Consider the following 21,388-nt stretch of genomic DNA (forward strand, 5'->3'; position numbering starts at 1 on the left):
CAGTCCAGAGGGCAGGATCTCCTCCCCAGGTGAGGGGCAAAAGCCCCACTTGGGGCTGCCCTTAATCTGCCCCACAGGGCTTTTTGGCTGGGGAGGTGGGTTGGCATGGAGCATGTTGGTTCCACCATGGCGTTGTTTCTGGGTGCACGAGTCCCCTCCCCATGCTATTCCATCATATATCTCAAAGAAAAAGAAATTTGGACAGTCCTCACAACAGGATATATGAATCTCAAAGTTTGGTGTCAGCATTTTGAATTCATAAACTGAGGTGTTTTATCCTTTTACAAAAAGAAAGACATATACCAGCACGGAGAAAAAAGTTCTGGAATCAATTTCAAGTAGTTGACAAAGGTTACTACAAGTTAGAATTAACTGTTATTTATGCAGAAAAGAACAAAGAGAACTTTATTTCTTGGAAATTGTATTATCAAATAGAGAAAAATAATTCAGAACCTTCATGAAGGCTGAATCAGAGATGACCATAAGGCTCTTGTAAAACCTTACACAAAAAGAGAATTTTAAGAGCTATTTCTCATACGTGTTGTGCTAGAAAATGGCGATAGTTTTAAACTATAATTTGCAGGTGTTAGGAATAAGAAATGGCTTTAGGTTTAAGCTTAATTTATATTTCTGCAGTTAAGTGTCAAGGAAAATAGAGTTAGTTTCACTTTAAAAGATGCCTGCATTTTTAAGTGAGGTTTTTACAGCTCTAAAGCACAGAGTAAAAAAAAAAACTGGGATGCTGCCCAGTAACAGAGAGGCCACAGGGGAACAGAAAGCAGTTTTGGACCCATTGAAAGAATGTAACCCAGAAGTTAGCAGCTTCTCAAAATCTGCAGGAACGGGCATGAAAGACGACTATAAGAGCAGGCCTCAAACTAAAGAACACAAAGGTCCTAAGACCAGTGAGAAGGACAGAAGGATGTTCCAAGAAAACCTTTTAGCCGAAGGAACAGGAATCTGGAAAACAGGTCCTGTTCAGTGAAATTAAGAGTGAGGAGCAGAAGATGTGGGAGATCAGGGAGACTTCCGGTATCCCTGACGACAGCACCTGCAAAAGATGCATTCAGCTGCAGCTGCTAGCAAAGCGTGTTAGGGAACTGGAGAAGGAGCTTGATGACCTCCATCTAATTCGGGAGAATGAGAAGTTTATAGACAGTAGCTTTCGGGAGATAGTTACACCTAAGCAGCAGAGCACAGGAAATTGGGTTACTGTAAGGAGAGGAAATGGCAGTGTGAAAGGACAGGCAGAGCAGGGTTCCCCTGTGGCCATACCCCTCCACAACAGGTATACTGAATTGGATACTGTTGTGGGAGATGCTTTACCTGGGACAAGCTGCGACAGCCGGAACTCTGATACTGGTTCTACAGCGCAAAAGGGTGGGATGAAGAAGAGGAGAGCAGTAGTGATAGGGGACTCAACGGTCAGAGGTACAGACCGGAGGTTCTGTGGTCGGGACAGAGACTCCCGCATGGTTTGTTGCCTCCCAGGTGCCAAGGTCAGCGATGTCCCTGATCGCGTGCACAGCGTTCTAAAGTGGGAAGGTGATCAGCCAGATGTCGTGGTACACGTCGGTACCAATGACGTGGGAAGGAAGAGTGAGGAGGTCCTAAAGAGTGAGTACAAAGAGCTTGGAAGGAAGTTAAAAAGCAGGACCCCGAGGGTAGTAATCTCAGGATTGCTACCTGAGCCACATGCCAGTGAGGGCAGGAGTAGGATGCTTGGGCGGATAAACACGTGGCTGAGGAACTGGTGCAGGGGGCAGGGTTTCCAATTCTTGGATCATTGGGACCTCTTCTGGGGCAGGTGGGACCTGTACATGAGAGACGGGTTACACCTAAACTACAAGGGGACCAATATACTTGCAGGGAGATTTGCTAGTGTTATTGGAGAGCGTTTCAACTAGATTTGCAGGGGGGTGGGAACCAGAGTGCCAGAGCAGATAGTGGAGCAGGGGTAAAAAGACAGGTTAGTTCAAGCAAAATCACAAATGGAAGGGTAGAGTGTGGTGGAAATAATTTTTTGAGGTGTGTCTATTTCAATGCCAGGAGTATTGTGGGGAAGGCAGATGAGCTGAAGGCGTGGATAGACACATGGAAATATGACATTATAGCCATTAGTGAAACTTGGCTACAGGAGGGGCAGGACTGGCAGCTCAATGTTCCAGGGTTCCAATGTTTCAGGCGGGATAGAAGCAGAGGGATAAAAGGTGGGGGGGTGGCATTGTTGGTCAGGGAAAATGTTACAACGGTACTCAGGCAGGATAGATTAGGGAGCTTGTCTACGGAGGCCCTATGGGTGGAGCTGAGAAACAGGAAAGGTATGACCACATTAATGGGCTTCTATTATAGACCACCCAATAGTCAGCGAGAATTGGAGGAGCAAATCAGCGGAGAGATAGCTGACAACTGCAAGAAACACAAAGTTGTGATAGTAGGGGATTTTAATTTTCCACATATAGATTGGGACTCGCATACTGTTAAAGGTTTAGACGGGGTAGAGTTTGTAAAATGTGTTCAGGAGAATTTTCTACATCAGTATATAGAGGTGCCAACTAGAGAGGATGCGATATTGGATCTCCTATTGGGAAATGAGTTAGGGCAGGTGATGGATGTGAGGGAACACTTTGGACCCAGTGATCATAATGCCATTAGTTTCAACCTGATCGTGGATAAGGATAGATCTGGTCCTCGGGTTGAAGTTCTGAACTGGAAAAAGGCCAAATTTGATGAAATGAGAAGGGATCTGGGAAGTGTGGATTGGCACAGGCTGTTCTCTGGTAAGGATGTAAATGGAAAGTGGGAGGCCTTCAAAGGAGAAATTTTGAGAGTGCAGAGTTTGTATGTTCCTGTCAGGATTAAAGGCAAAGTAAATCGGAATAAGGAACCTTGGTTCTCGAGGGAGATTGTAACACTGATTAAGAGGAAGAGAGAGTTGTATGAAATGTACAGGCAGCAAGGAACACATCAGATGCTCGAGGAGTATAAAAAGTGCAAGAAGCTACTTAAGAGGGAAATCAGGAGGGCTAAAAGAAGACATGAGGTTGCTTTGGCAGACAGAGTGAAGGAAAATCCAAAGAGCTTCTATAGGTATGTTAGGAGCAAAAGGATAGTGAGGGACAAAATTGGTCCTCTTGAAGACCAGAGTGGTACACTGTGTATGGAACCAAAAGAGATGGGGGGAGATACTAAATGGTTTTTTTGCATCCGTATTTACTGAGGAAACGGGCATGGAGTCTACGGAAATAGGGCAAACTGGTAGGGAGGCCATGGAACCTTTACAGATTAAAGGGGAGGAGGTGCTCGCTGTCTTGAGGAAAATCAGAGTGGATAAATCCCCAGGACCGGACAGGGTATTCCCACGGACCTTGAGGGAAGCTAGTGTTGAACTTTCAGGGGCCCTGGCAGACATATTTAAAATGTCAGTATTCACGGGGGAGGTGCCGGATGATTGGAGGGTGGCTCATGTTGTTCTGTTGTTTAAAAAAGGTTCCAAAAGAAATCCGGGAAATTATCGGCCAGTAAGTTTGACGTCGGTGGTGGGCACGTTATTGGAAGGTGTGATACGGGATAGGATCTACAAATATTTGGATAGACAGGGACTTCTTAGGGAGAGTCAACATGGCTTTGTGCGTGGTAGGTCATGTTTGACCAATCTATGAGTTTTTCGAGGAGGTTACCAGGAAAGTGGATGAAGGGAAGGCGGTGGATGTTGTCTGCCTGGATTTCAGCAAGGCCTTTGACAAGGTCCCTCATGGGAGGTTAGTTAGGAAGGTTCAGTCGCTAGGTATACATGGGGAGGTAGTAAATTGGATAAGACACTGGCTCAATGGAAGAAGCCAGAGAGTGGTTGTGGAGGATTGCTTCTCTGAGTGAAGGCCTGTGACTAGTGGTGTGCCGCAGGGATCGGTGTTGGGTCCATTGTTGTTTGTCATCTATATCAATGATCTGGATGATAATGTGATCAATTGGATCAGCAAGTTTGCTGATGATACAAAGATTGGAGGTGTAGTGGACAGTGAGGAAGGTTTTCAAAGCTTGCAGAGGGATTTGGACCAACTAGAAAAATGGGCTGAAAAATGGCAAATGGAATTTAACGCAGACAAGTGTGAGATATTGCACTTTGGAAGGACAAACCAAAGAAGAATGTACAGGGTAAATGGTAGGACTCTGAAGAGTGCAGTTGAACAGAGGGATCTGGGAATACAGGTACAGAATTCCCTAAAAGTGACGTCACAGGTGGATAGGGTCGTAAAGAGTGCCTTTGGTACATTGGCCTTTATAAATCGGAGAATCGAGTATAAAAGTTGGAGTGTTATGGTAAGGTTATATAAGGCATTGGTGAGGCCGAATTTGGAGTATTGTGTACAGTTTTGGTCACCTAGTTACAGGAAGGATGTAAATAAGATTGAAAGAGTGCAGAGAAGGTTCACAAGGATGTTGCCGGGACTTGAGAAGCTGAGTTACAGAGAGAGATTGAATAGGTTGGGACTTTATTCCCTGGAGCGTAGAAGATTGAGGGGAGATTTGATAGAGGTGTATAAGATTTTGATGGGTATAGATAGAGTGAATGCGAGCAGGCTTTTTCCGCTGAGGCTAGGGGAGAAAAAAGCCAGAGGGCATGGGTTAAGGGTGAAAGGAGAAAAGTTTAAAGGGAATATTAGGGGGGGCTTCTTCACGCAGAGAGTGGTGGGAGTGTGGAATGAGCTGCCGGATAAAGTGGTAAATGCGGGGTCACTTTTAACATTTAAGAAAAACTTGGACGGGTTCATGGATGAGAGGGGTGTGGAGGGATATGGTCCAAGTGCAGGTCAGTGGGACTAGGCATAAAATGGTTCGGCACAGACAAGAAGGGCCAAAAGGCCTGTTTCTGAGCTGTAATTTTCTATGGTTCTATGACTCCAAAATGATAAAACTGCAGGAAGCAGACGTAAAAGGAAATGGGCTTGCAAAAAGTCAGAGATCCAAGGTGACAAAAGGTTGGTTTCACATTACTACAGGCCTGTAAAGCAATGGCATTCTGTTGGCACAGCTGGGTATCTGACAGCTTGCATGGAAGACGAAGTTTGAATGCACATGGTGATCTAGGAAGAAGAAAACCGAAAGGAGTTGAAACCCTGGAGCTGGATCTTTGGTGAAAGCATCCGGGAGGAAGTGTCATTTGGGAGAAATTTCCAAGGCGTGTTCTTCGAGAGCAAAGATGGGAAACGCTCGTGTGAAAAACAGAGTTCCAGTGAGGCCAGGGACCAGTTGCTCACAGCATATCATGCATCTGGAAGAAATATAATGAGAAATCCATCAAGTTGTTTCGGGTGACATCTGCCACTTGGACTCAGAGTGTGGGGTGTCAGACTATGGATCGCCTATTGGTTTACATGGACTGTGTGCTTAATGAGAACATTAGAATACAAGATAGATTTTGTGATCAAGAATAGGACAAAATCTTGTCCTATTTTCCTTGTCTTCAGCTGTGACGAAGGGTCACCGACTCGAAACGTTGGCGCTCTCTCTCTCCATAGATGTTGTCAGATCTGAGATTTTTACAACATTTTCTGTTTTTGTGTCTGTAAATGTATAGTTGAATGAAGGAGTAGTGCATTATTGTTCATCTTTTCTTGTTTAATAAAAATGTTATTCTTTTGTTAGTTCATCAACTGTCTCCTGTAACACTGTCAAAGTATTGACCCTCCACACTTCCAAAAAAAAAGTAGGATCTATCAAGCTGAGAGCAGACCTCTCCAGTAGCAACATTAGCTGGGACTGTAACAGTTAGAAATATCCACTGGATATTTGTGTGGCATTTAATTTGGAATAGGTAGAGAATTAAGATTGGTGTTATAAAATTTGGTTTACTGGAAACTGCTTAAGTTTTGTTTTACTAGGAATAAGGAATGAGATAAGAGAAGCAGTCCTTAACATGTTGTAAAAGCATGATCAGCCAAGAATAGAAATATGTGTGGCCCTTGAAGATGGAATGTAACAGGGGCTGGGGTTTCTTTCCATAGTTTGAACAAAGAACTTCGACATGCCTTGGGGCATCTTACATTAAAGGAAGCCCTTCCTGACAAGACCTCGTTGTCCCATAAGGAATCCCAGGTTCTGCCCTGAAAACAAAAAAGTAAAAATGAAATTTTAGAAGATCTCCCCTGCAGGTGGCGAAAGGGAGAGCTCTTAAGAACAGATCTACGCTGACTTCAGTCTAGCACTTTTGGGTAGTCATGAAGAGATGAGGGACTGAAGAGAGAAAGTGAAGTTTATAGAGTTTATTTATTTATTAGTCACAAGTAAGGCTTACATTAACATGCAATGAAGTTACTGTGAAATTCCCCTGGTCACCACACTCTGGCGCCTGTTCAGGTCAATGCACCTAACCAGCACGTCTTTCAGACTGTGGGAGGAAACTGGAGCACCCGGAGGAAAGCCACACAGACACGGGGAGAACGTGCAAACTCCACACAGACAGTGACCCAAGCCGGGAATCAAACCCGGGTCCCTGGTGCTGTGAAGCAGCAGTGCTAACCACTGTGCCACCATGCTGCCCTGTATGGAAACGGTAAAGCTATTTGCATAAGTCAGCGGTCCTGTCCAACTTGGACAGTTATGTTACAAGTCCCGATCATTTGTTTTTGCTACACAAGTACTGTATTATACTTCCTCCTAAACCTCTAATTAAACACAACATACCCACTATATTGGTTGCAATCGATCCTGTATTTTAAAGATTAAAAGATAACACATGAACCCACTCTCCACCACCAAACATTAGATCTATCCCATTTTCTGCAGACGATAAGTAAATACAGAAAATCTGGATTGTTTTCTGTGAACAACGAACATAGAAAAATTTCAGAGCATGTCAATAGTTAGCTTGGCAGCACTTCAAACAAGCCAGCAACAGCTGATAGACGTACACAGGTGCCGCCAAAAACACTCCATGAGTAACCTGCCTATCTTACTGGCCATGGAAAAGGAAATATTGCCGCCAAGAGAGTACAGAAGTCAGAATAGAACGGCGTTCAAATTTGGCACTCCTAGCCAACATTAATGCTCGAGCATTTCACTCACTGGCTCATTTTAAGACACAACATACAACTGTGTGGGGTGGTGGGGCTAGTGGAAGAGGTGGTTAGAAAACACGTAAGGAGGGTACATAACCTGATATGTTTTGCAATTATTTATATTTAGTAAAAGTTCTTTATTGTCTGTGTGAAGAAAGAAAAATTAACTGAAATGTACACCAATTCTGATCTAATATTGCTTAGTAAATAGTTTTAAACTAAAAGATGAATCTTTTTCAGAAACAAAATTTGAAAACAGCTTTGGTTACAGCATTTATGAAACAAAATTTCTCCCTTGTGTTTTTGTCTCATTCTCCAGCTCTGTCTGTCTGTAGCGGTCTGGGATTGTTAGGTACAGTGCCATGTGGCCAGTTGAAAAGTGCAATATGCACTTCCGATGTCTACATGATGAAAGGGTAGGGAGCCAACAGGGAATTGTATTTTGTGACTAACTAAAGCAACGAAGATTGTTGCACCAACCTGCACACACTTCCATCCAATTCTTCAAGGGTCCTTTGGTGTACAGTAACCCAACAAGAATGCCCGAAAGATGGCCAACAAATGATGATCTAGAAAAAAATATATAACTCTGAGCAAGTGCATGCTTAAAGTGACATTGATTCAACAGTATCTGCAATAACAGTTATTCAGACAATTTCAATTAAGAGCTATATAGTTCAGCTTTTAAAAAAAATGTCAATGTTAAAATGAATATAAAATGCACCTCTAAAAATTCCAATTTATCAAAAAGCAACCGAAGTGATTACATTCTCTCCTACAGGAACCCCTTAAATGAAATGTTACTACAAAGGCCTTTCTGAAATGGACTATAAAACAGCTGTAAAATCTCATCCTCACCAAATATGCCATTTAGGATTAAAAAATATTTCATTGAACTATTGGTTTGTATATCTCTATGAAACAGGTCATGTCATTAACACAGACTGCAACTAAACCATTGCATTGCCCTCCAATTATTTACCTTTTCATTAAAACAAATGTCATCTCTGCCCAAAATGCTGGAACCTTTTAAGCCATGTAATTTGTGTGATTGCGAGTATAGCTGGACACAAATGCAAAAATAACTGTAGCCAAACACTCATATCAGGTTCAGCAAGGGATTATTGAATGAAAACATGGCTTGTTTGTTAAATTCAGAACATAACATTGTATGTTTGTAGCTCAGGTTTGGCTCCAATAACTACTGCTCTCTTGTTGGGATTCAGACATAAATAAAATTACTTGAGCAAGGTATGAGAGCAATCAACACCAATACAGCCATACCTTGCAAGAATCAATGGTTTGGAAAGAACAGGCAGGAGGAGAAGAGAGATATTGGCTGGGATTTTCCACTCTGGGCCCAAGTCCCTTGACAAGGACAGATTAGTGCATTTGGCTCTGCGGAGCACAGTGGGGAATCACGTGATGTGATTATTATTAATTCTGCAGCCAGGAGTTTCACGACCTTGTTAGCTGAGGGACAGGCAAGAAGTTGCGCTCCTCACCGTCATATCCCTGACAATTGCTGTTTTTTTCCCCACTCTGAACTGTGGCCCAGGAAGAGACCTGGAGACCCCCAAGCAGCATCAGCACCCAGATTCAGTGATTCATTCCTGGAAGTACTGTTGAACGCAGTGAGGATGGATGGAACATCCTCTACCCCAGGGATGAAAGGAGGAGGCCCACCCAACTCACTAACCCTGCGTGGGAGGTAGGTGCCAGGGTGGCGAGTGCCAACAGTATACACTGGAGGAGAGCCCTGCAGTGCAGGATATGGATGAATGACTTCATCCACACTGCCAGAGTAAGTGAACCCTCTACTGCTCAAACTTATCTCACAGAGTGGGAACTGGGACATGGGCCTCAATGGCCGGGACACCATCTGTGCTGCACATGTATAAAGGGCTCCTCAATGATGTGTTGATGCCTCATAGCCATACTACAGTGCATGTATTCTGCAGGTAGAGAGGCGACTGCAGGTCATTGACCCTACCACACAGAGAAATATTACTTTGTAAGGGGGGACAGCCTGGCATAGGGGCACCAGCAGGCACAGCTGATGCTCTGCCTCCTTGCACCTTACCCTATCTGCCCAGGTTCACTGTTCTGCTGGGCACGACGTGGAGATGCCGGTGTTGGACTGGGGTGAACACAGTAAGAGGTCTCACAACACCAGGTTAAAGTCCAACAGGTTTGTTTGGTAGCAAATACCATAAGCTTTCAGAGCGCTGCTCCTTCGTCAGATGGTGTGGAAATTTCCACTCCATCTGACGAAGGAGCAGCGCTCCGAAAGCTTATGGTATTTGCTACCAAACAAACCTGTTGGACTTTAACCTGGTGTTGTGAGACTTCTTACTATGCTGGGCACTGCCAAAGAACCCTAGTGAACTAGCTGCAGTGCTTCTTTCACATGGCATATTGTAGCCAGTGGATTGATGCTGTCGACTGGCAGCATGTGAATGTCACCGCCATCCCAAGTGTTCTCAAAATATCCTCTCTCCTTGTGCAGGGCAACAAGTGAGAGAGAGAGGGGACAGGAGGAATCATGGCTCAACTCTGGCAGCACATACCATACAAAGAGAGGGCTAGAAGAGCTGGCAGGGGAGGATTAGGACTGAGCGTGTGGAGATGGCGAGTTAGACACCCGACTTCCATCCAGTAAAAAACAATACTTAAAGTTTCTACTTAGAAACCCAAACAGCCCAGACACATTCCCGCAGCAGGAGGAAGCAGGGGTAGCCAAGCTCACTGGCATTCGGAGCACTGCTGGGGAAGGGGCCCCTGCAAAGTCCGAATCAGATCACAAGTCGCTGAGACTAGTCTTTAACAGAGACACATTAAGAGGCAGGGCAGCATCAGACAGATATTGGGGGCACTCAACAGACTGGCATGTGAGGTGGAGGGATCAGTCTGCCTGCTGTCTGGGGAAGTGGCACCAACACGTGCATCATTGAGATCTCCGTAGGGAGGGTGGCGGATGCAGTTTCTGCTGGAGACGCACGTAGACCTGCATTCCATCACAGTATCCATGGACAAAGTTTTTCAATGGCTATAGGAGATGGGGACTGGAAACTTTGACCTCCATCTAGGTGCCTCTTCTCCAGGAGTCAGGAAGGGGCACTCGTACCCAAAGGATAGAGGAGCAGCCAACTGACCTCCACTCAAACTCTTGAGGGTGTACAGCCCTTCAAAATTCCCTTTCTCTGTGACTGCATCAGCTTCGGCCCATGACTGCAGAAGATACAGCTGCACCAGAGCAGGAAACCCAAGTAGCCCTTCGTCACAGCTCATGGATGCCATCAAGAATAAGAGGGAAGTCTGCCTCCCCCACTGCTGCGAAGGTCAGGGTAGAACCTAGACATAGTGGCAGGCAATGCAAGGTTAAGAAGTTCTGATTTCATATGTGGTTGCACGGGTGCACTTTCATAGTTCAATGTTAATACACTTTAGTTAATAGATTGCACTTCCACGATGTCTGATGTGGTTTCATTGTGATTCTTAGTTGTTAAGCCTGTGCCCACCACCATTGCTCACCTTTCATAGAAATCATAGAAACCCTACAGTGCGGAAGGAGGCCATTCGGCCCATTGAGTCTGCACCGACCACAATCCCACCCAGGCCCTACCCCCACATATTTACTTGCTAATCCCTCTAACCTACGCATCTCAGGACTCTAAGGGGCAATTTTTAACCTGGCCAATCAACCTAACCCGCACATCTTTGGACTGTGGGAGGAAACCGGAGCACCCGGAGGAAACCCATGCAGACACGAGGAGAATGTGCAAACTCCACACAGACAGTGACCCGAGCCGGGAATCGAACCCGGGACCCTGGAGCTGTGAAGCAGCAGTGCTAACCACTGTTCTACCGTGCCACCCACCTTTCTGGATCTACATCCCCCAGAATCAAGCAGAGGCAAAGATCTTTGGGCCTTGGGAGATATGTGCAAGAAACCTCCCACACACACCGGCCCTTTGCCCTTCACATGCTCATCGGTTCAAACACCTTCACATTGTAAAGATTACATGTTGGGGTTCCCGTCAGTTGTCCAGTTGAGCTGAATTGCAGCTTCATCCATGCAATGACTCATCCAGCATCCCAATTTCTCCTCCTCCAGGTTCTGGGCAGTCAGGCTGAGTACGCTTCAAGACTCCTCAAGCAACTCTTATCCTCCCTCCCTAATCATTGATGCTCCTGGTGAACACACCTCCCCCATCCCACTCTGTCCCGTACATGTGCCCTCCCTTACATGTCTGTTAGAATCCAGTAGCAGCAGAAAGCAGGATTCCACTGTGTCGTGTCAGACAGGTCAGCATCAATTTAGCATGTAACAAAATTTTTTTAAAGCATCCAGGTGAAAGCAGCATTTGTGTATCTTCTGCTCCCCAAGGTTGTCAACTGTTATTTTCCCTCAGATCTCCTTTGCTTTTAAACTTTAATGAATTCTGCGCGAGCCCTTTTTCGTATTCCAGTATTAAATGAATCCTGAAAAAATACTATTTGTTGTATCCTGGAATTATAATTACACCAACAAGTTAGGGCTTCACTATAATTGAGAAAAATTGACATTAAAAAGTCAGCAATCTAATTTTTTTAAATAATTCAATAACTGTTTGTTTCTGAGAAGAATTGGAGTAATCCTTCTGGGAGTTATTGCAACATCTATTAAAAGTAATTTACTGTGTCACAGATTGTGTACTTACCCTGGAGCAATCAAATGAATTGCTACCAACTCAGCCCAACACGCATACTGTTTCCGCACTGGGAATCCAAACACATAGCTGAGGCCTCCAGGGTTGTCATAATTATTCACAACTTTCAGGGCAAACAAAACACCTGACACAGAAAGAGAATGAACATACACCAAATGAGACACAATACTTCCTTTCATGTCCACATACTGCGTGGTTACTCCATGGATTCTGCAAGTACATCAGTCATTTTAAACAGTTACCCAAACCCCAGATCCTAGGCCACATACAATTTTCAGGAAGTCTGGCCAGGCCTAGTATTGCTCTGTCTGCATCTTGCCGCAGGTACACGAGAGCAGCCCAAGAATGACTCATTTTCTGATTGCACCACCTCCCGGTTGATGGCCCCCACTTAGTGCCTCTGGGCAGCCAAGTTCGAATGGAGGAAGAATTGCATGGTGATTTTGTAGGCACAAGCTCTCAAACCTGAATCATCTTGTTTCCATTACACTGACGCACCCTACTGTGTAAAACAAAGCTGTTTTCTTATAGGAACTTCAAAGCAGCACCTCTCTCCCTTTCCAAATCCCATAAATGATCGAGTGGCAACTTAAGCATCAATTGCCTTTCCCTGCGGGAGGTGGATTGTTTCTATCAGATACATCTCCCAACTACATAACGAAAGACAGGGAACTATTGTATGGAGGTTCAAGATTCTAATTCATCTCCTGTCATTTTAGTGCAAGTGATTTTGTGCAACAGTTGTGCTACAGCAGATGTAAATCTTTTACAGAAACAAAATCTTGGAAAACTTCCTGACATGAGGGACTGAGATTCAAAATACTGAATATTCTCCTGTCAGAACAGAGTTGGAATCTGGAGCAGCCTGAAAAGGATGAAAGTCTTTTCTCTGTGTTGGCTGTAAAAGTCCTATCTGGAATGAGTACAGCCAGTATCAACAAATTCCCTAATGAATGCAGAACCACAGCAGAAAACTGTAAATGATTAGATGAATTGGCAAACCTACTCAGAGGGACTGGGGTGGCTGGTATGGGAAGCTGAAAAATTCACAAGAGGAATAAGCCATTCAGCCACTCAAGCCTATTCCACCATTTAATAGATCATGGTTGGTCTGTGACTCAACCCTCTACCCATATTAATTGTCCCCATATCTAACAAGAAAACACTGAACTCAGTTCAAGGAGGGGCCCAGAATTCTACTGCACTTTGTGCGAGGAAGTCCTGATTTGACTCCTCAATATCCAAGTTGTAATTTTGATTGTGCCCCCTTGCTCTGAATTCTTCATTATGAATAATAAGACCATAAGACATAGGAGCAGAATTAGGCCATTCGGCCCATCGCGTCTCCTCCGCCATTCAATCATGGCTGATCTTTTTCTCATCCCCATTCTCCTGCCTTTTCCCCATAACCCCTGATCCCCTTATTAATCAAGAACCTATCTATCTCTATCTTAAAGACATTCAATGACCTGCCCCCACAGCCTTCTGCGGCTCTGGAGCAATACCTTATAAAGCCTGAGCAATATATCTCTGCTTTTGTATTCTATTCTGTCATTATTTAATGATAATTCTGTCACTAAAGTCATCTTTGATGTATGCGTATCCTCAGGATGTATGTGCACTTAGAACGGAACAATCTCATTAGTGACAGACAGCATGGTTTTGTAAGAGGGAGGTCGTGCCTTACAAATTTGGTGGAGTTTTTTGAGGAAGTGACAAAAACGGTTGACGAAGGAAGGGCCGTGGATGTCGTCTATATGGATTTCAGTAAGGCATTTGACAAAGTCCCTCATGGCAGGTTGGTTAAGAAGGTTAAGGCTCATGGGATACAAGGAGAGGTGGCTAGATGGGTAGAAAACTGGCTTGGCCACAGGAGACAGAGGGTAGCAGTCGAAGGGTCTTTTTCCGGCTGGAGGTCTGTGACCAGTGGTGTTCCGAAGGGCTCTGTACTGGGACCTCTGCTATTTGTGATATATATATATAAATGATTTGGAAGAAGGTGTAACTGGTGTTATCAGCAAGTTTGCAGATGACACGAAGTTGGCTGGACTTGCGGATAGCGATGAACATTGTCGGACAATACAGCAGGATATAGATAAGCTGGAAAATTGGGCGGAGAAATGGCAGATGGAATTTAATCCAGATAAAGGCGAAGTGATGCATTTTGGAAGAACTAAAGTAGGGGGGAGTTATACAATAAATGGCAGAGCCATCAAGAGTATAGAAACACAGAGGGACCTAGGTGTGCAAGTCCACAAATCCTTGAAGGTGGCAGCAAAGGTGGAGAAGGTGGTGAAGAAGGCATATGGTATGCTTGCCTTTATAGGACGGGGTATACAGTATAAAAGCTGGAGTCTGATGTTGCAGCTGTCTCGAATGCTGGTTAGGCCACACTTGGAGTACTGCGTCCAGTTCTGGTCGCCGCACTTCCAGAAGGACGTGGCGGCTTTAGAGAGAGTGCAGAGAAGGTTTACCAGGATGTTGCCTGGTATGGAGGGTCTTGGCTATGAGGAGAGATTGGGTAAACTGGGCTTGTTCTCCCTGGAAAGATGGAGAATGAGGGGAGACCTAATAGAGGTGTACAAAATTATGAAGGGTATAGATAGAGTGAACAGTGGGAAGATTTTTCCCAGGTCGGAGGCGACGATCACGAGGGGTCACGGGCTCAAGGTGAGAGGGGCGAGGTATAACTCAGATATCAGAGGGACGTTTTTTTACACAGAGAGTGGCGGGGGCCTGGAATGCGCTGCCAAGTATGGTGGTGGAGACAGACACGCTGGCATCGTTTAAGACTTACCTGGATAGTCACATGAGCAGTCTGGGAATGGAGGGATACAAATGAATGGTCTAGTTGGACCAATGAGCGGCACAGGCTTGGAGGGCCGAAGGGCCTGTTTCCTGTGCTGTACTGTTCTTTGTTCAATAATATCCCTTATTTGCCATCGTAATGATCTCCTCACAAGATATTCCCCTATTGTCAACACTGGCGAGTAGTTTTAACTTGTTAGGGTGGCACGGTGGCACAGTGGTTAGCACTGCTGCCTCACAGCGGCAGGGACTCTGGTTCAATTCTAGCCTCGGGTAACTGTCTGCGTGGGGTTTGCACTTTATCCCCGTGTCTGCATGGGTTTCCTCCGGGTGCTCTGGTTTCCTCCCACAGTTCAAAGATGTGCAGGTTAGGTTGATTGGCTATGCTAAAATTGACCCTAGTGTCAAGGGGATTAGCAGGATAAACGTGTGTGGTTATGGGAAGAGGGCCTGGGTTGGATTGTGGTCGGTACAGTTTCGATGGGCCGAATGGCCTCCTTCTGTACTGTAGGGGTTCTAAATTACTAAATGGAATAAATGCAGTCAAATTAAATTGAGAATTTGGCATTCCTATTTCGAAAGGAGTAGGATAGGTTTGACTCTGTATAAAATAGGTCAGTGGCTAAAACATTGCTACACTTATCCTGGTGAGTGTAAAATTCAGCAAGAAGTGAACTTCCTTACCTGAGAAACCAACTGCACATTGGTATTTATAGGAGTGGTCCTTCATCAGTTCTGCAAGCAGTATCTCCACCGCTAAGTAGACGACTCCAATCAATGCAGAGAACACAGTCAAAATGTAGGCAAACCACTTGGTGCCTAGCCTTTGCTCCAATGTGATCCCTTTGTATAGCATAGACACCATGTTGAAATACAAGTGGCGGTCATCAGCGTGGTGAAATGTTGAATAAAAAAGACGCGACCAATCTCGTCCATTCCAGGTTTTATCCACACTGGTGCAAACATCCATTAACGGCTTAATTGGTGATAAGAACAAATAGATATTCAGCCCCATCGTTATCAGCGTAGCCGGTGGAATATTATCAAATCCCACTTGAACTAACTGACTTAGCAATAGAACAAGTCCCAAGTTTATGTCTCGCCGCCGGGATTGCATGACTCCTACTGTCAGTGGGTAAACAGTATGAACAGTGATGACAGTTCTTGGAGGTTAGTTAATACTGAATTCAGCAATGAAGTTAGCTGCAGAATTGTCACTTCCACCTGAAATTACAATAACAGTTGGGGTTATGTAACATACATTTGCATTTTTAATTTTGATGAAAAAAATTAATGAATGCAAGAAATTTCATTTTAACAGCATGTTGGTAAAAAGCAAATACTACACTGCTCAATCGTTATGGTGTCATCACCTACCCAGCTCACCCTTACGACCTTTTAAATGGCAACACATTTTCTTTGCTCTTGGCTAACTAAGTTTATCTTTGTATAACATTAAAGTTACTTTTTTAATCGATATAAATATTCACTTAATTGTGGTAGAGAGTTCATTGCTTTAAATAAAAGAAAATAAATTACACAAAGATTTTATATAGTAAGGAACAGTTACAATTAGGCAGTTTCAAAGAGTTGGAAGGAATGGCAGGAGACTTTAAGAGACAGCAAGTAGAATGAACTAATCAGATATGCAGGCAATGCTGGGGTCATAACACTGCTGTGTTTTCAGCAGGGGAGGTGGTTCACCATTGGACAGCAGTGGGATCTTCCAATCCCACTGATGTCAACGCTGCTTCGCGTTGTTCGCTGGCCACGCCACCAGGGAACCCACTGAAGGGAGGGCAGGGGTCAGTGGGAAGGGCTGGAAAATTCAGCCCACTGTGCAATTAAACTGTTTACATCATGACTATTGCCTGGCAACTTAAAATGTATGCACTCAACTGTCTGTCAAGGTAAGAATTGTCCTCTTGGTCAGATGTCAGTAAAAAATTACCTTTAACTTTGAGGCAGTTAGAAGGAACGGTCTACCTACAGTAACTGTAAAAGAAGAAGACAAGGCATGTGTTAATGTTACTGGATTGGTAATCCAGAAGCCCAGGCTAATGTTCCGGGGACAAGGGTTCAGAATTCACCATGGCAGTTGGTAGAATTTAAATTCAATTAATACTCTAGATTTGGAAAGCTGTCTCAGTAATGGTGACCATGAAATTCTTGCCACCAAAAACAAACAATCTGGTTCACTATGTCTTTATAAAGCCAACATGTGATTACAGACCCACAGCAATGTGCTTAACTCTGAATGGTCTTCTGAAATGGTGCAGCAAGCCACTCGGTTCAAGGGAAATTAGGGATGGACAAAACAGTGCTGGTCTTGCCTGTGAGGCCCACATCCCATGAAAAAATCCATTTTAAATAAAGGAATAAGTTCACCACTGTCCAGGCACTTACTGCCCACTTTTAGTGAAACTCGAAGAAGGACTCCTTCAGTCATTCTGCAACAGAAAATTGGTCAGAATGCTACACAGACGAGACCAAAGCTTCAAATCCAGTGGGTCCTATATTTATTTTTTAAATTAGCAGCATTCAAGGTACTTCTTTATATTAAAAACTAGAAATAGGATTGGTCACCACTGAACTCATCCAAGATATTAGTTTTCCGAGTTCATGGAAGGCAAACCAACCTTTTAGTGAACTTGTTAGGACTATATAAGCCATCTTATTAATAAGGAGATTATAGAAATAAATTAAATAACCCCAGAGTTATATGTGTGCAACAGGAGAAAAGTAAAAGTTTATACAACATCTGAAGCAAATATTAAGTAATAAGCGCAGCATATTTCATATGAAAAATGAACACCAATTCTCAACAGGCTTAAGAGCACGTCAGTTCTTCCACTCTTGACATATTTACTGTGGATTTCAGCCATAATCAGTCAGCAATGACAAAGCATGGGCTGCTTAGCTCTTGTGCTTTATGCATGTATTTTTCATTGTGGTTCTTAATACCAATTCAAGGCACTCTGCACATTTTTATAAGTAATTGAAGAAATGAAACTTTAGGGTAAAAAAAAAATCAGCCAAGAAAACTGCAGCTCTGAAGATTGAGAGAAGAAATGGCCTTTGATGCAAAATCATTTAAAACTAAACTAATTCAAGCACTTAAAAGATCAAAAATCCCTGAGGAATGCTACAACCACCAAGGACACGGAGAATTTGGTGTTTCCACCCATTCTGTCATCATGAACCTTTATACAAAAGAATGAAGCAGAATGGAAGTCTCATCTTGCTCCATTCTTTTTCTTTAAAAAAAGAGGTCTAAAATAACACTCTTACGTTGAGCCAGGGGACAAATCTCAAAATATAACATTGATACATGTTTGGCTGGATTTTCATTCTGTGAAGACAGCGGGTTTTTAGGCAGGCGTGCTGGTAATTTTATGCCACAGGTCAGCGTATCCATCTGCCATCGTGCTCCCACCTCGAACCCATTTCCAGTGAGACTGCTTCTGTGGAACGGGGTGCTGGTGCTCACAACTTCAAACACTCCTGTGGGCTCTCCCAGCTGTGGAGCCTCTCTGCTGTCCTTAATTGGTTGGGGCTCCTAGATGCAGGCTCTTCATAGGCTGCTTCCTCCAAAATCTCCCTCAAGGCCCTGCCGCTGGCATTTCTGGGTTCCTGACCATATTTCAGCCTGACAGCAGAATTGCGACCCAAAAGCAACAATTCTTCCCATTGTCTCTCCCTGTACAGGAAGATTAAAAATCCAGACACACATCAAAAACTCTTGGTGGAAATGCTGAATATTACCTTGCCTGAGAAATTTCTTTCAGAATGTTCAGTGCAGCTTTGACTCTGTGTGATGAACAACCAAGATGATCTTCCATTAATTCAGATATTCTGTTGCACATTAGATATCTAGACAATCACAAAGGGGTATTTTAGATAATTATAAAAATAAGGAAGAAAATTGCACTTCAGGGTAATACAAGGGGTAAACTGTCCGAGCCCTACTTAGTGTGGACATCAAAACAGTTGTGATGCAAGGCAATCTTCGTGCTTTGTCTGTGGTTAACTACTGATGCCGCAACTGTTGTTGGCTAATGATCTAAAATTACATTATCGGAAACTAGCTAACAATTGCTTAACCTCTCTGCTAGTGGATGCAACAGCCCTTCTGAAATAAATAGGTTAACATCTGTGTAAATAGTAGGAACTGGAATTTCAGATTTCCTTAAGCATTGTACACCACTATCCCCTAATGTAATTTCAGGACAAGTGGTTTAAATGCATACTTTTTCTGAAAAAAAAATCAGCCTAAAATGCGTTCTTTCCCCAATTACTGCCAGGGTACTTTATTCGGTTATTGATTAGTCTCTGAGCTGTGTGCTTATATGGTAGCCTGTAAATCATTCCAAGTTATTCAATATCCCATTCTGAAGTTAATGCCTTTGAGATCTGCAACACCAAAGTATTGCAAAAACATAATCCTGCTTCCATGCTGCCCTATGTTCAGATAGTCACAAACAAGACAGAGTAGAATTGCTCCAATGATCCAGACAAAGCTCTGAGATAATGCAACAATAACTTCTTCAGGATTCCAGCCACGAACTGACAGAAGTTCTTTTGTTAAAAAGCCATTAGTAAAGGATTGGATTATGACAAGAATACATTTGGATATTGTTACAGTAAAGGATAAACAGATGTTTTAAAATGAGGAATGTTAGATCATTATTTGAACAAAGCTCCCTTTTGAGGGAAAAAAAAATGACAGGCAACCTGTTTGCAGTTCATGGAATGCAAATTCCTCCTTAAAATGGATGTTTTGAGAAGCTGTCTGAAGTTATCCCTGTTTTGGTCAGCATGCCTTGATTAAATAACAGACCAAAGACACTGGGTGAATTGTTCATTTTCTGCAAAAGACTTCCCAAGCCCTGCTGCCACCCCCAAATGTACAAATGTTAAGAATACCCTTCAGGCAAACTAGCTGTGTTGACTGAGCCTGCCACGTGCCTACATATTTGTTAACCGACTCAAAAATAAATTGAAGTTGTAGGAAAAAAAAAGAGTTCCATGAATAATTGTACTTGTTTTGAGTGCTGTGCACAAGTGATTTGTGTTAGCATTTAAACCATTTCAGAAATGTGCATGTTCACCCCAGTCTTGGATATCTGAAATAGTCGCCCAGTGTGTGTCTACTTCTGCCTGCAAGATATGGTACATTTTCCAAGATAATCGTTTCTCTTCCGCAGGTCGGTTTTAGACAGGCTTCTTGAAACTTTTGTTTCCAGATGTTATGTGAGAATTAACTTGGTACGAGTTTTAACAACACCAGGTTAAAGTCCAACAGGTTTATTTGGTAGCAAATGCCATTAGCTTTCGGAGCACTGCTCCTTCGTCAGATGGAGTGGATATCTGCTCACAAAAAAAAGTATTTAAAGTGGAGATGGATAAATATTTGATAGCCCTCTATCCCTCGATCTATGGGGAAATGAGTTAAAGCTGGCATAGATCAGCCATGATCGTATTGGATGGCAGGGCAGTCTTGAAGGGCCTGGTGACCTACTTCTGCTGCTATTTCTTGTGTTTTGTGTGTTATGAGAGAAAAAACTCCCCATCTCCGTCTTGAATCAGAGATAAATTGCTTTTCATATTTAAAACTTATTAACATTTTTAAGGCAAAACTCAGGACTACTTTTTTTTGTGAGCAGATTTCCACTCCATCTGACGAAGGAGCAGCGCTCCGAAAGCTAATGGCATTTGCTACTAAATAAACCTGTTGGACTTTAACCTGGTGTTGTTAAAACTCTTACTGTGTCTACCCCAGTCCAACGCCGGCATCTCCACATCAGAATTAACTTGCACAGGTTTTACAACTAAAAAAATAACTGGAATATAATTCTAACATTTTGAAATGGAATTTCTTTAAAATGTTGGGCCCAAAATTCTTGAAGGTTCTGGGTCCAGGGCAGAACGTTTGCTGCACAGTGACCTTGCTCCAAATCAAGAGAACCTGATGTCCATGATACAGCATTGCTGAGCCTCCACCCAGCTTCCATATCAGCAGAAAATGGGACATTTCAGGGCGTTTTCTTAACATTACATTCCAAAACAGAAACTGCCTAAAAAGGCTTGACTAGAATATTCATCAGTCTTCTCAGCCGTAAATACGAATGATGGTCAGAAGGTTAAAGTATAAATGACTAAAGCAGCAGAATCCTAGGGAGAGATTTAAGGCAACGCCCATGAAGGAGGCAAGAGGCAGAACCTGCCACATAATATGTCACATTCAAATGTGGTGTTGAGACTCAAGATCAAATGCCTCACAATAGCAACTAGTCATGTGAATTCCTGTAAACAAGTGATCTTACTAAAGACCAGTCTCATCATAACCCAGTCACTGTGAAATACAAATATACATAAGCTATCTAAAACTATTGCAAAGAAAAATCAAAAGCCGTAACATCATAGAAAATTAACAAGTGCTTTCTAACAATGTCAAACGGGCAAGAATAATCCATTCCAATTGGTTTGGTCAGCCAGGTTTCGGATCACAGAAATGCCCATCACCAAGTTTAGAACAGTTTCCAAACTAGACTACTGAAAAATTCACACCGGTGTAGTAAGCGCTTGGTCAATATGAAGTACATTCTCTTCATAATACCCCACATGTCCACCCAGACCTGACCCCCACAAATTTGTTGCCCGACCCAACTCCAGAGAGCTTAGTTGCATATCGGCAAACATCAAGGACAAAGTAAATTCACCCATCACCAAAAAATAGTGCACATGGGTAGGGTGCTGGTTTGCCAATGCAACTGTTGTTAGTCTCCTTCTAGATGGTAGGGACTGCAG

At 43.4% G+C, this 21,388-nt stretch overlaps 1 protein-coding gene across 11 annotated transcripts in view; it reads right to left on the reverse strand.

The window, feature by feature from the left end:
* The window catches only part of rhbdd1 (rhomboid domain containing 1), a 79,582-nt gene that overhangs the window by 50,568 nt on the left and 7,626 nt on the right, over positions 1-21,388 (reverse strand). For 3 of the 11 annotated variants that reach the window (XM_078206168.1, XM_078206122.1, XM_078206117.1), the window contains 5 exons: positions 18,344-18,451; positions 16,478-16,573; positions 15,263-15,802; positions 11,762-11,894; positions 7,539-7,627 (listed from right to left, as the gene is read on the reverse strand). In XM_078206168.1, the coding sequence (XP_078062294.1) occupies positions 7,539-7,627; positions 11,762-11,894; positions 15,263-15,695 (655 nt within the window). In that variant the 5' untranslated portion in view covers positions 15,696-15,802; positions 16,478-16,573; positions 18,344-18,451. The remainder of the gene's footprint in view (positions 1-7,538; positions 7,628-11,761; positions 11,895-15,262; positions 15,803-16,477; positions 16,574-18,343; positions 18,452-21,388) is intronic. The other 8 variants (XM_078206110.1, XM_078206108.1, XM_078206159.1 and 5 more) reach the window with 3 other exon arrangements.

Source organism: Mustelus asterias, chromosome 3, assembly GCF_964213995.1.
Source record: "Mustelus asterias chromosome 3, sMusAst1.hap1.1, whole genome shotgun sequence".
Lineage (NCBI taxonomy): Eukaryota > Metazoa > Chordata > Chondrichthyes > Carcharhiniformes > Triakidae > Mustelus > Mustelus asterias.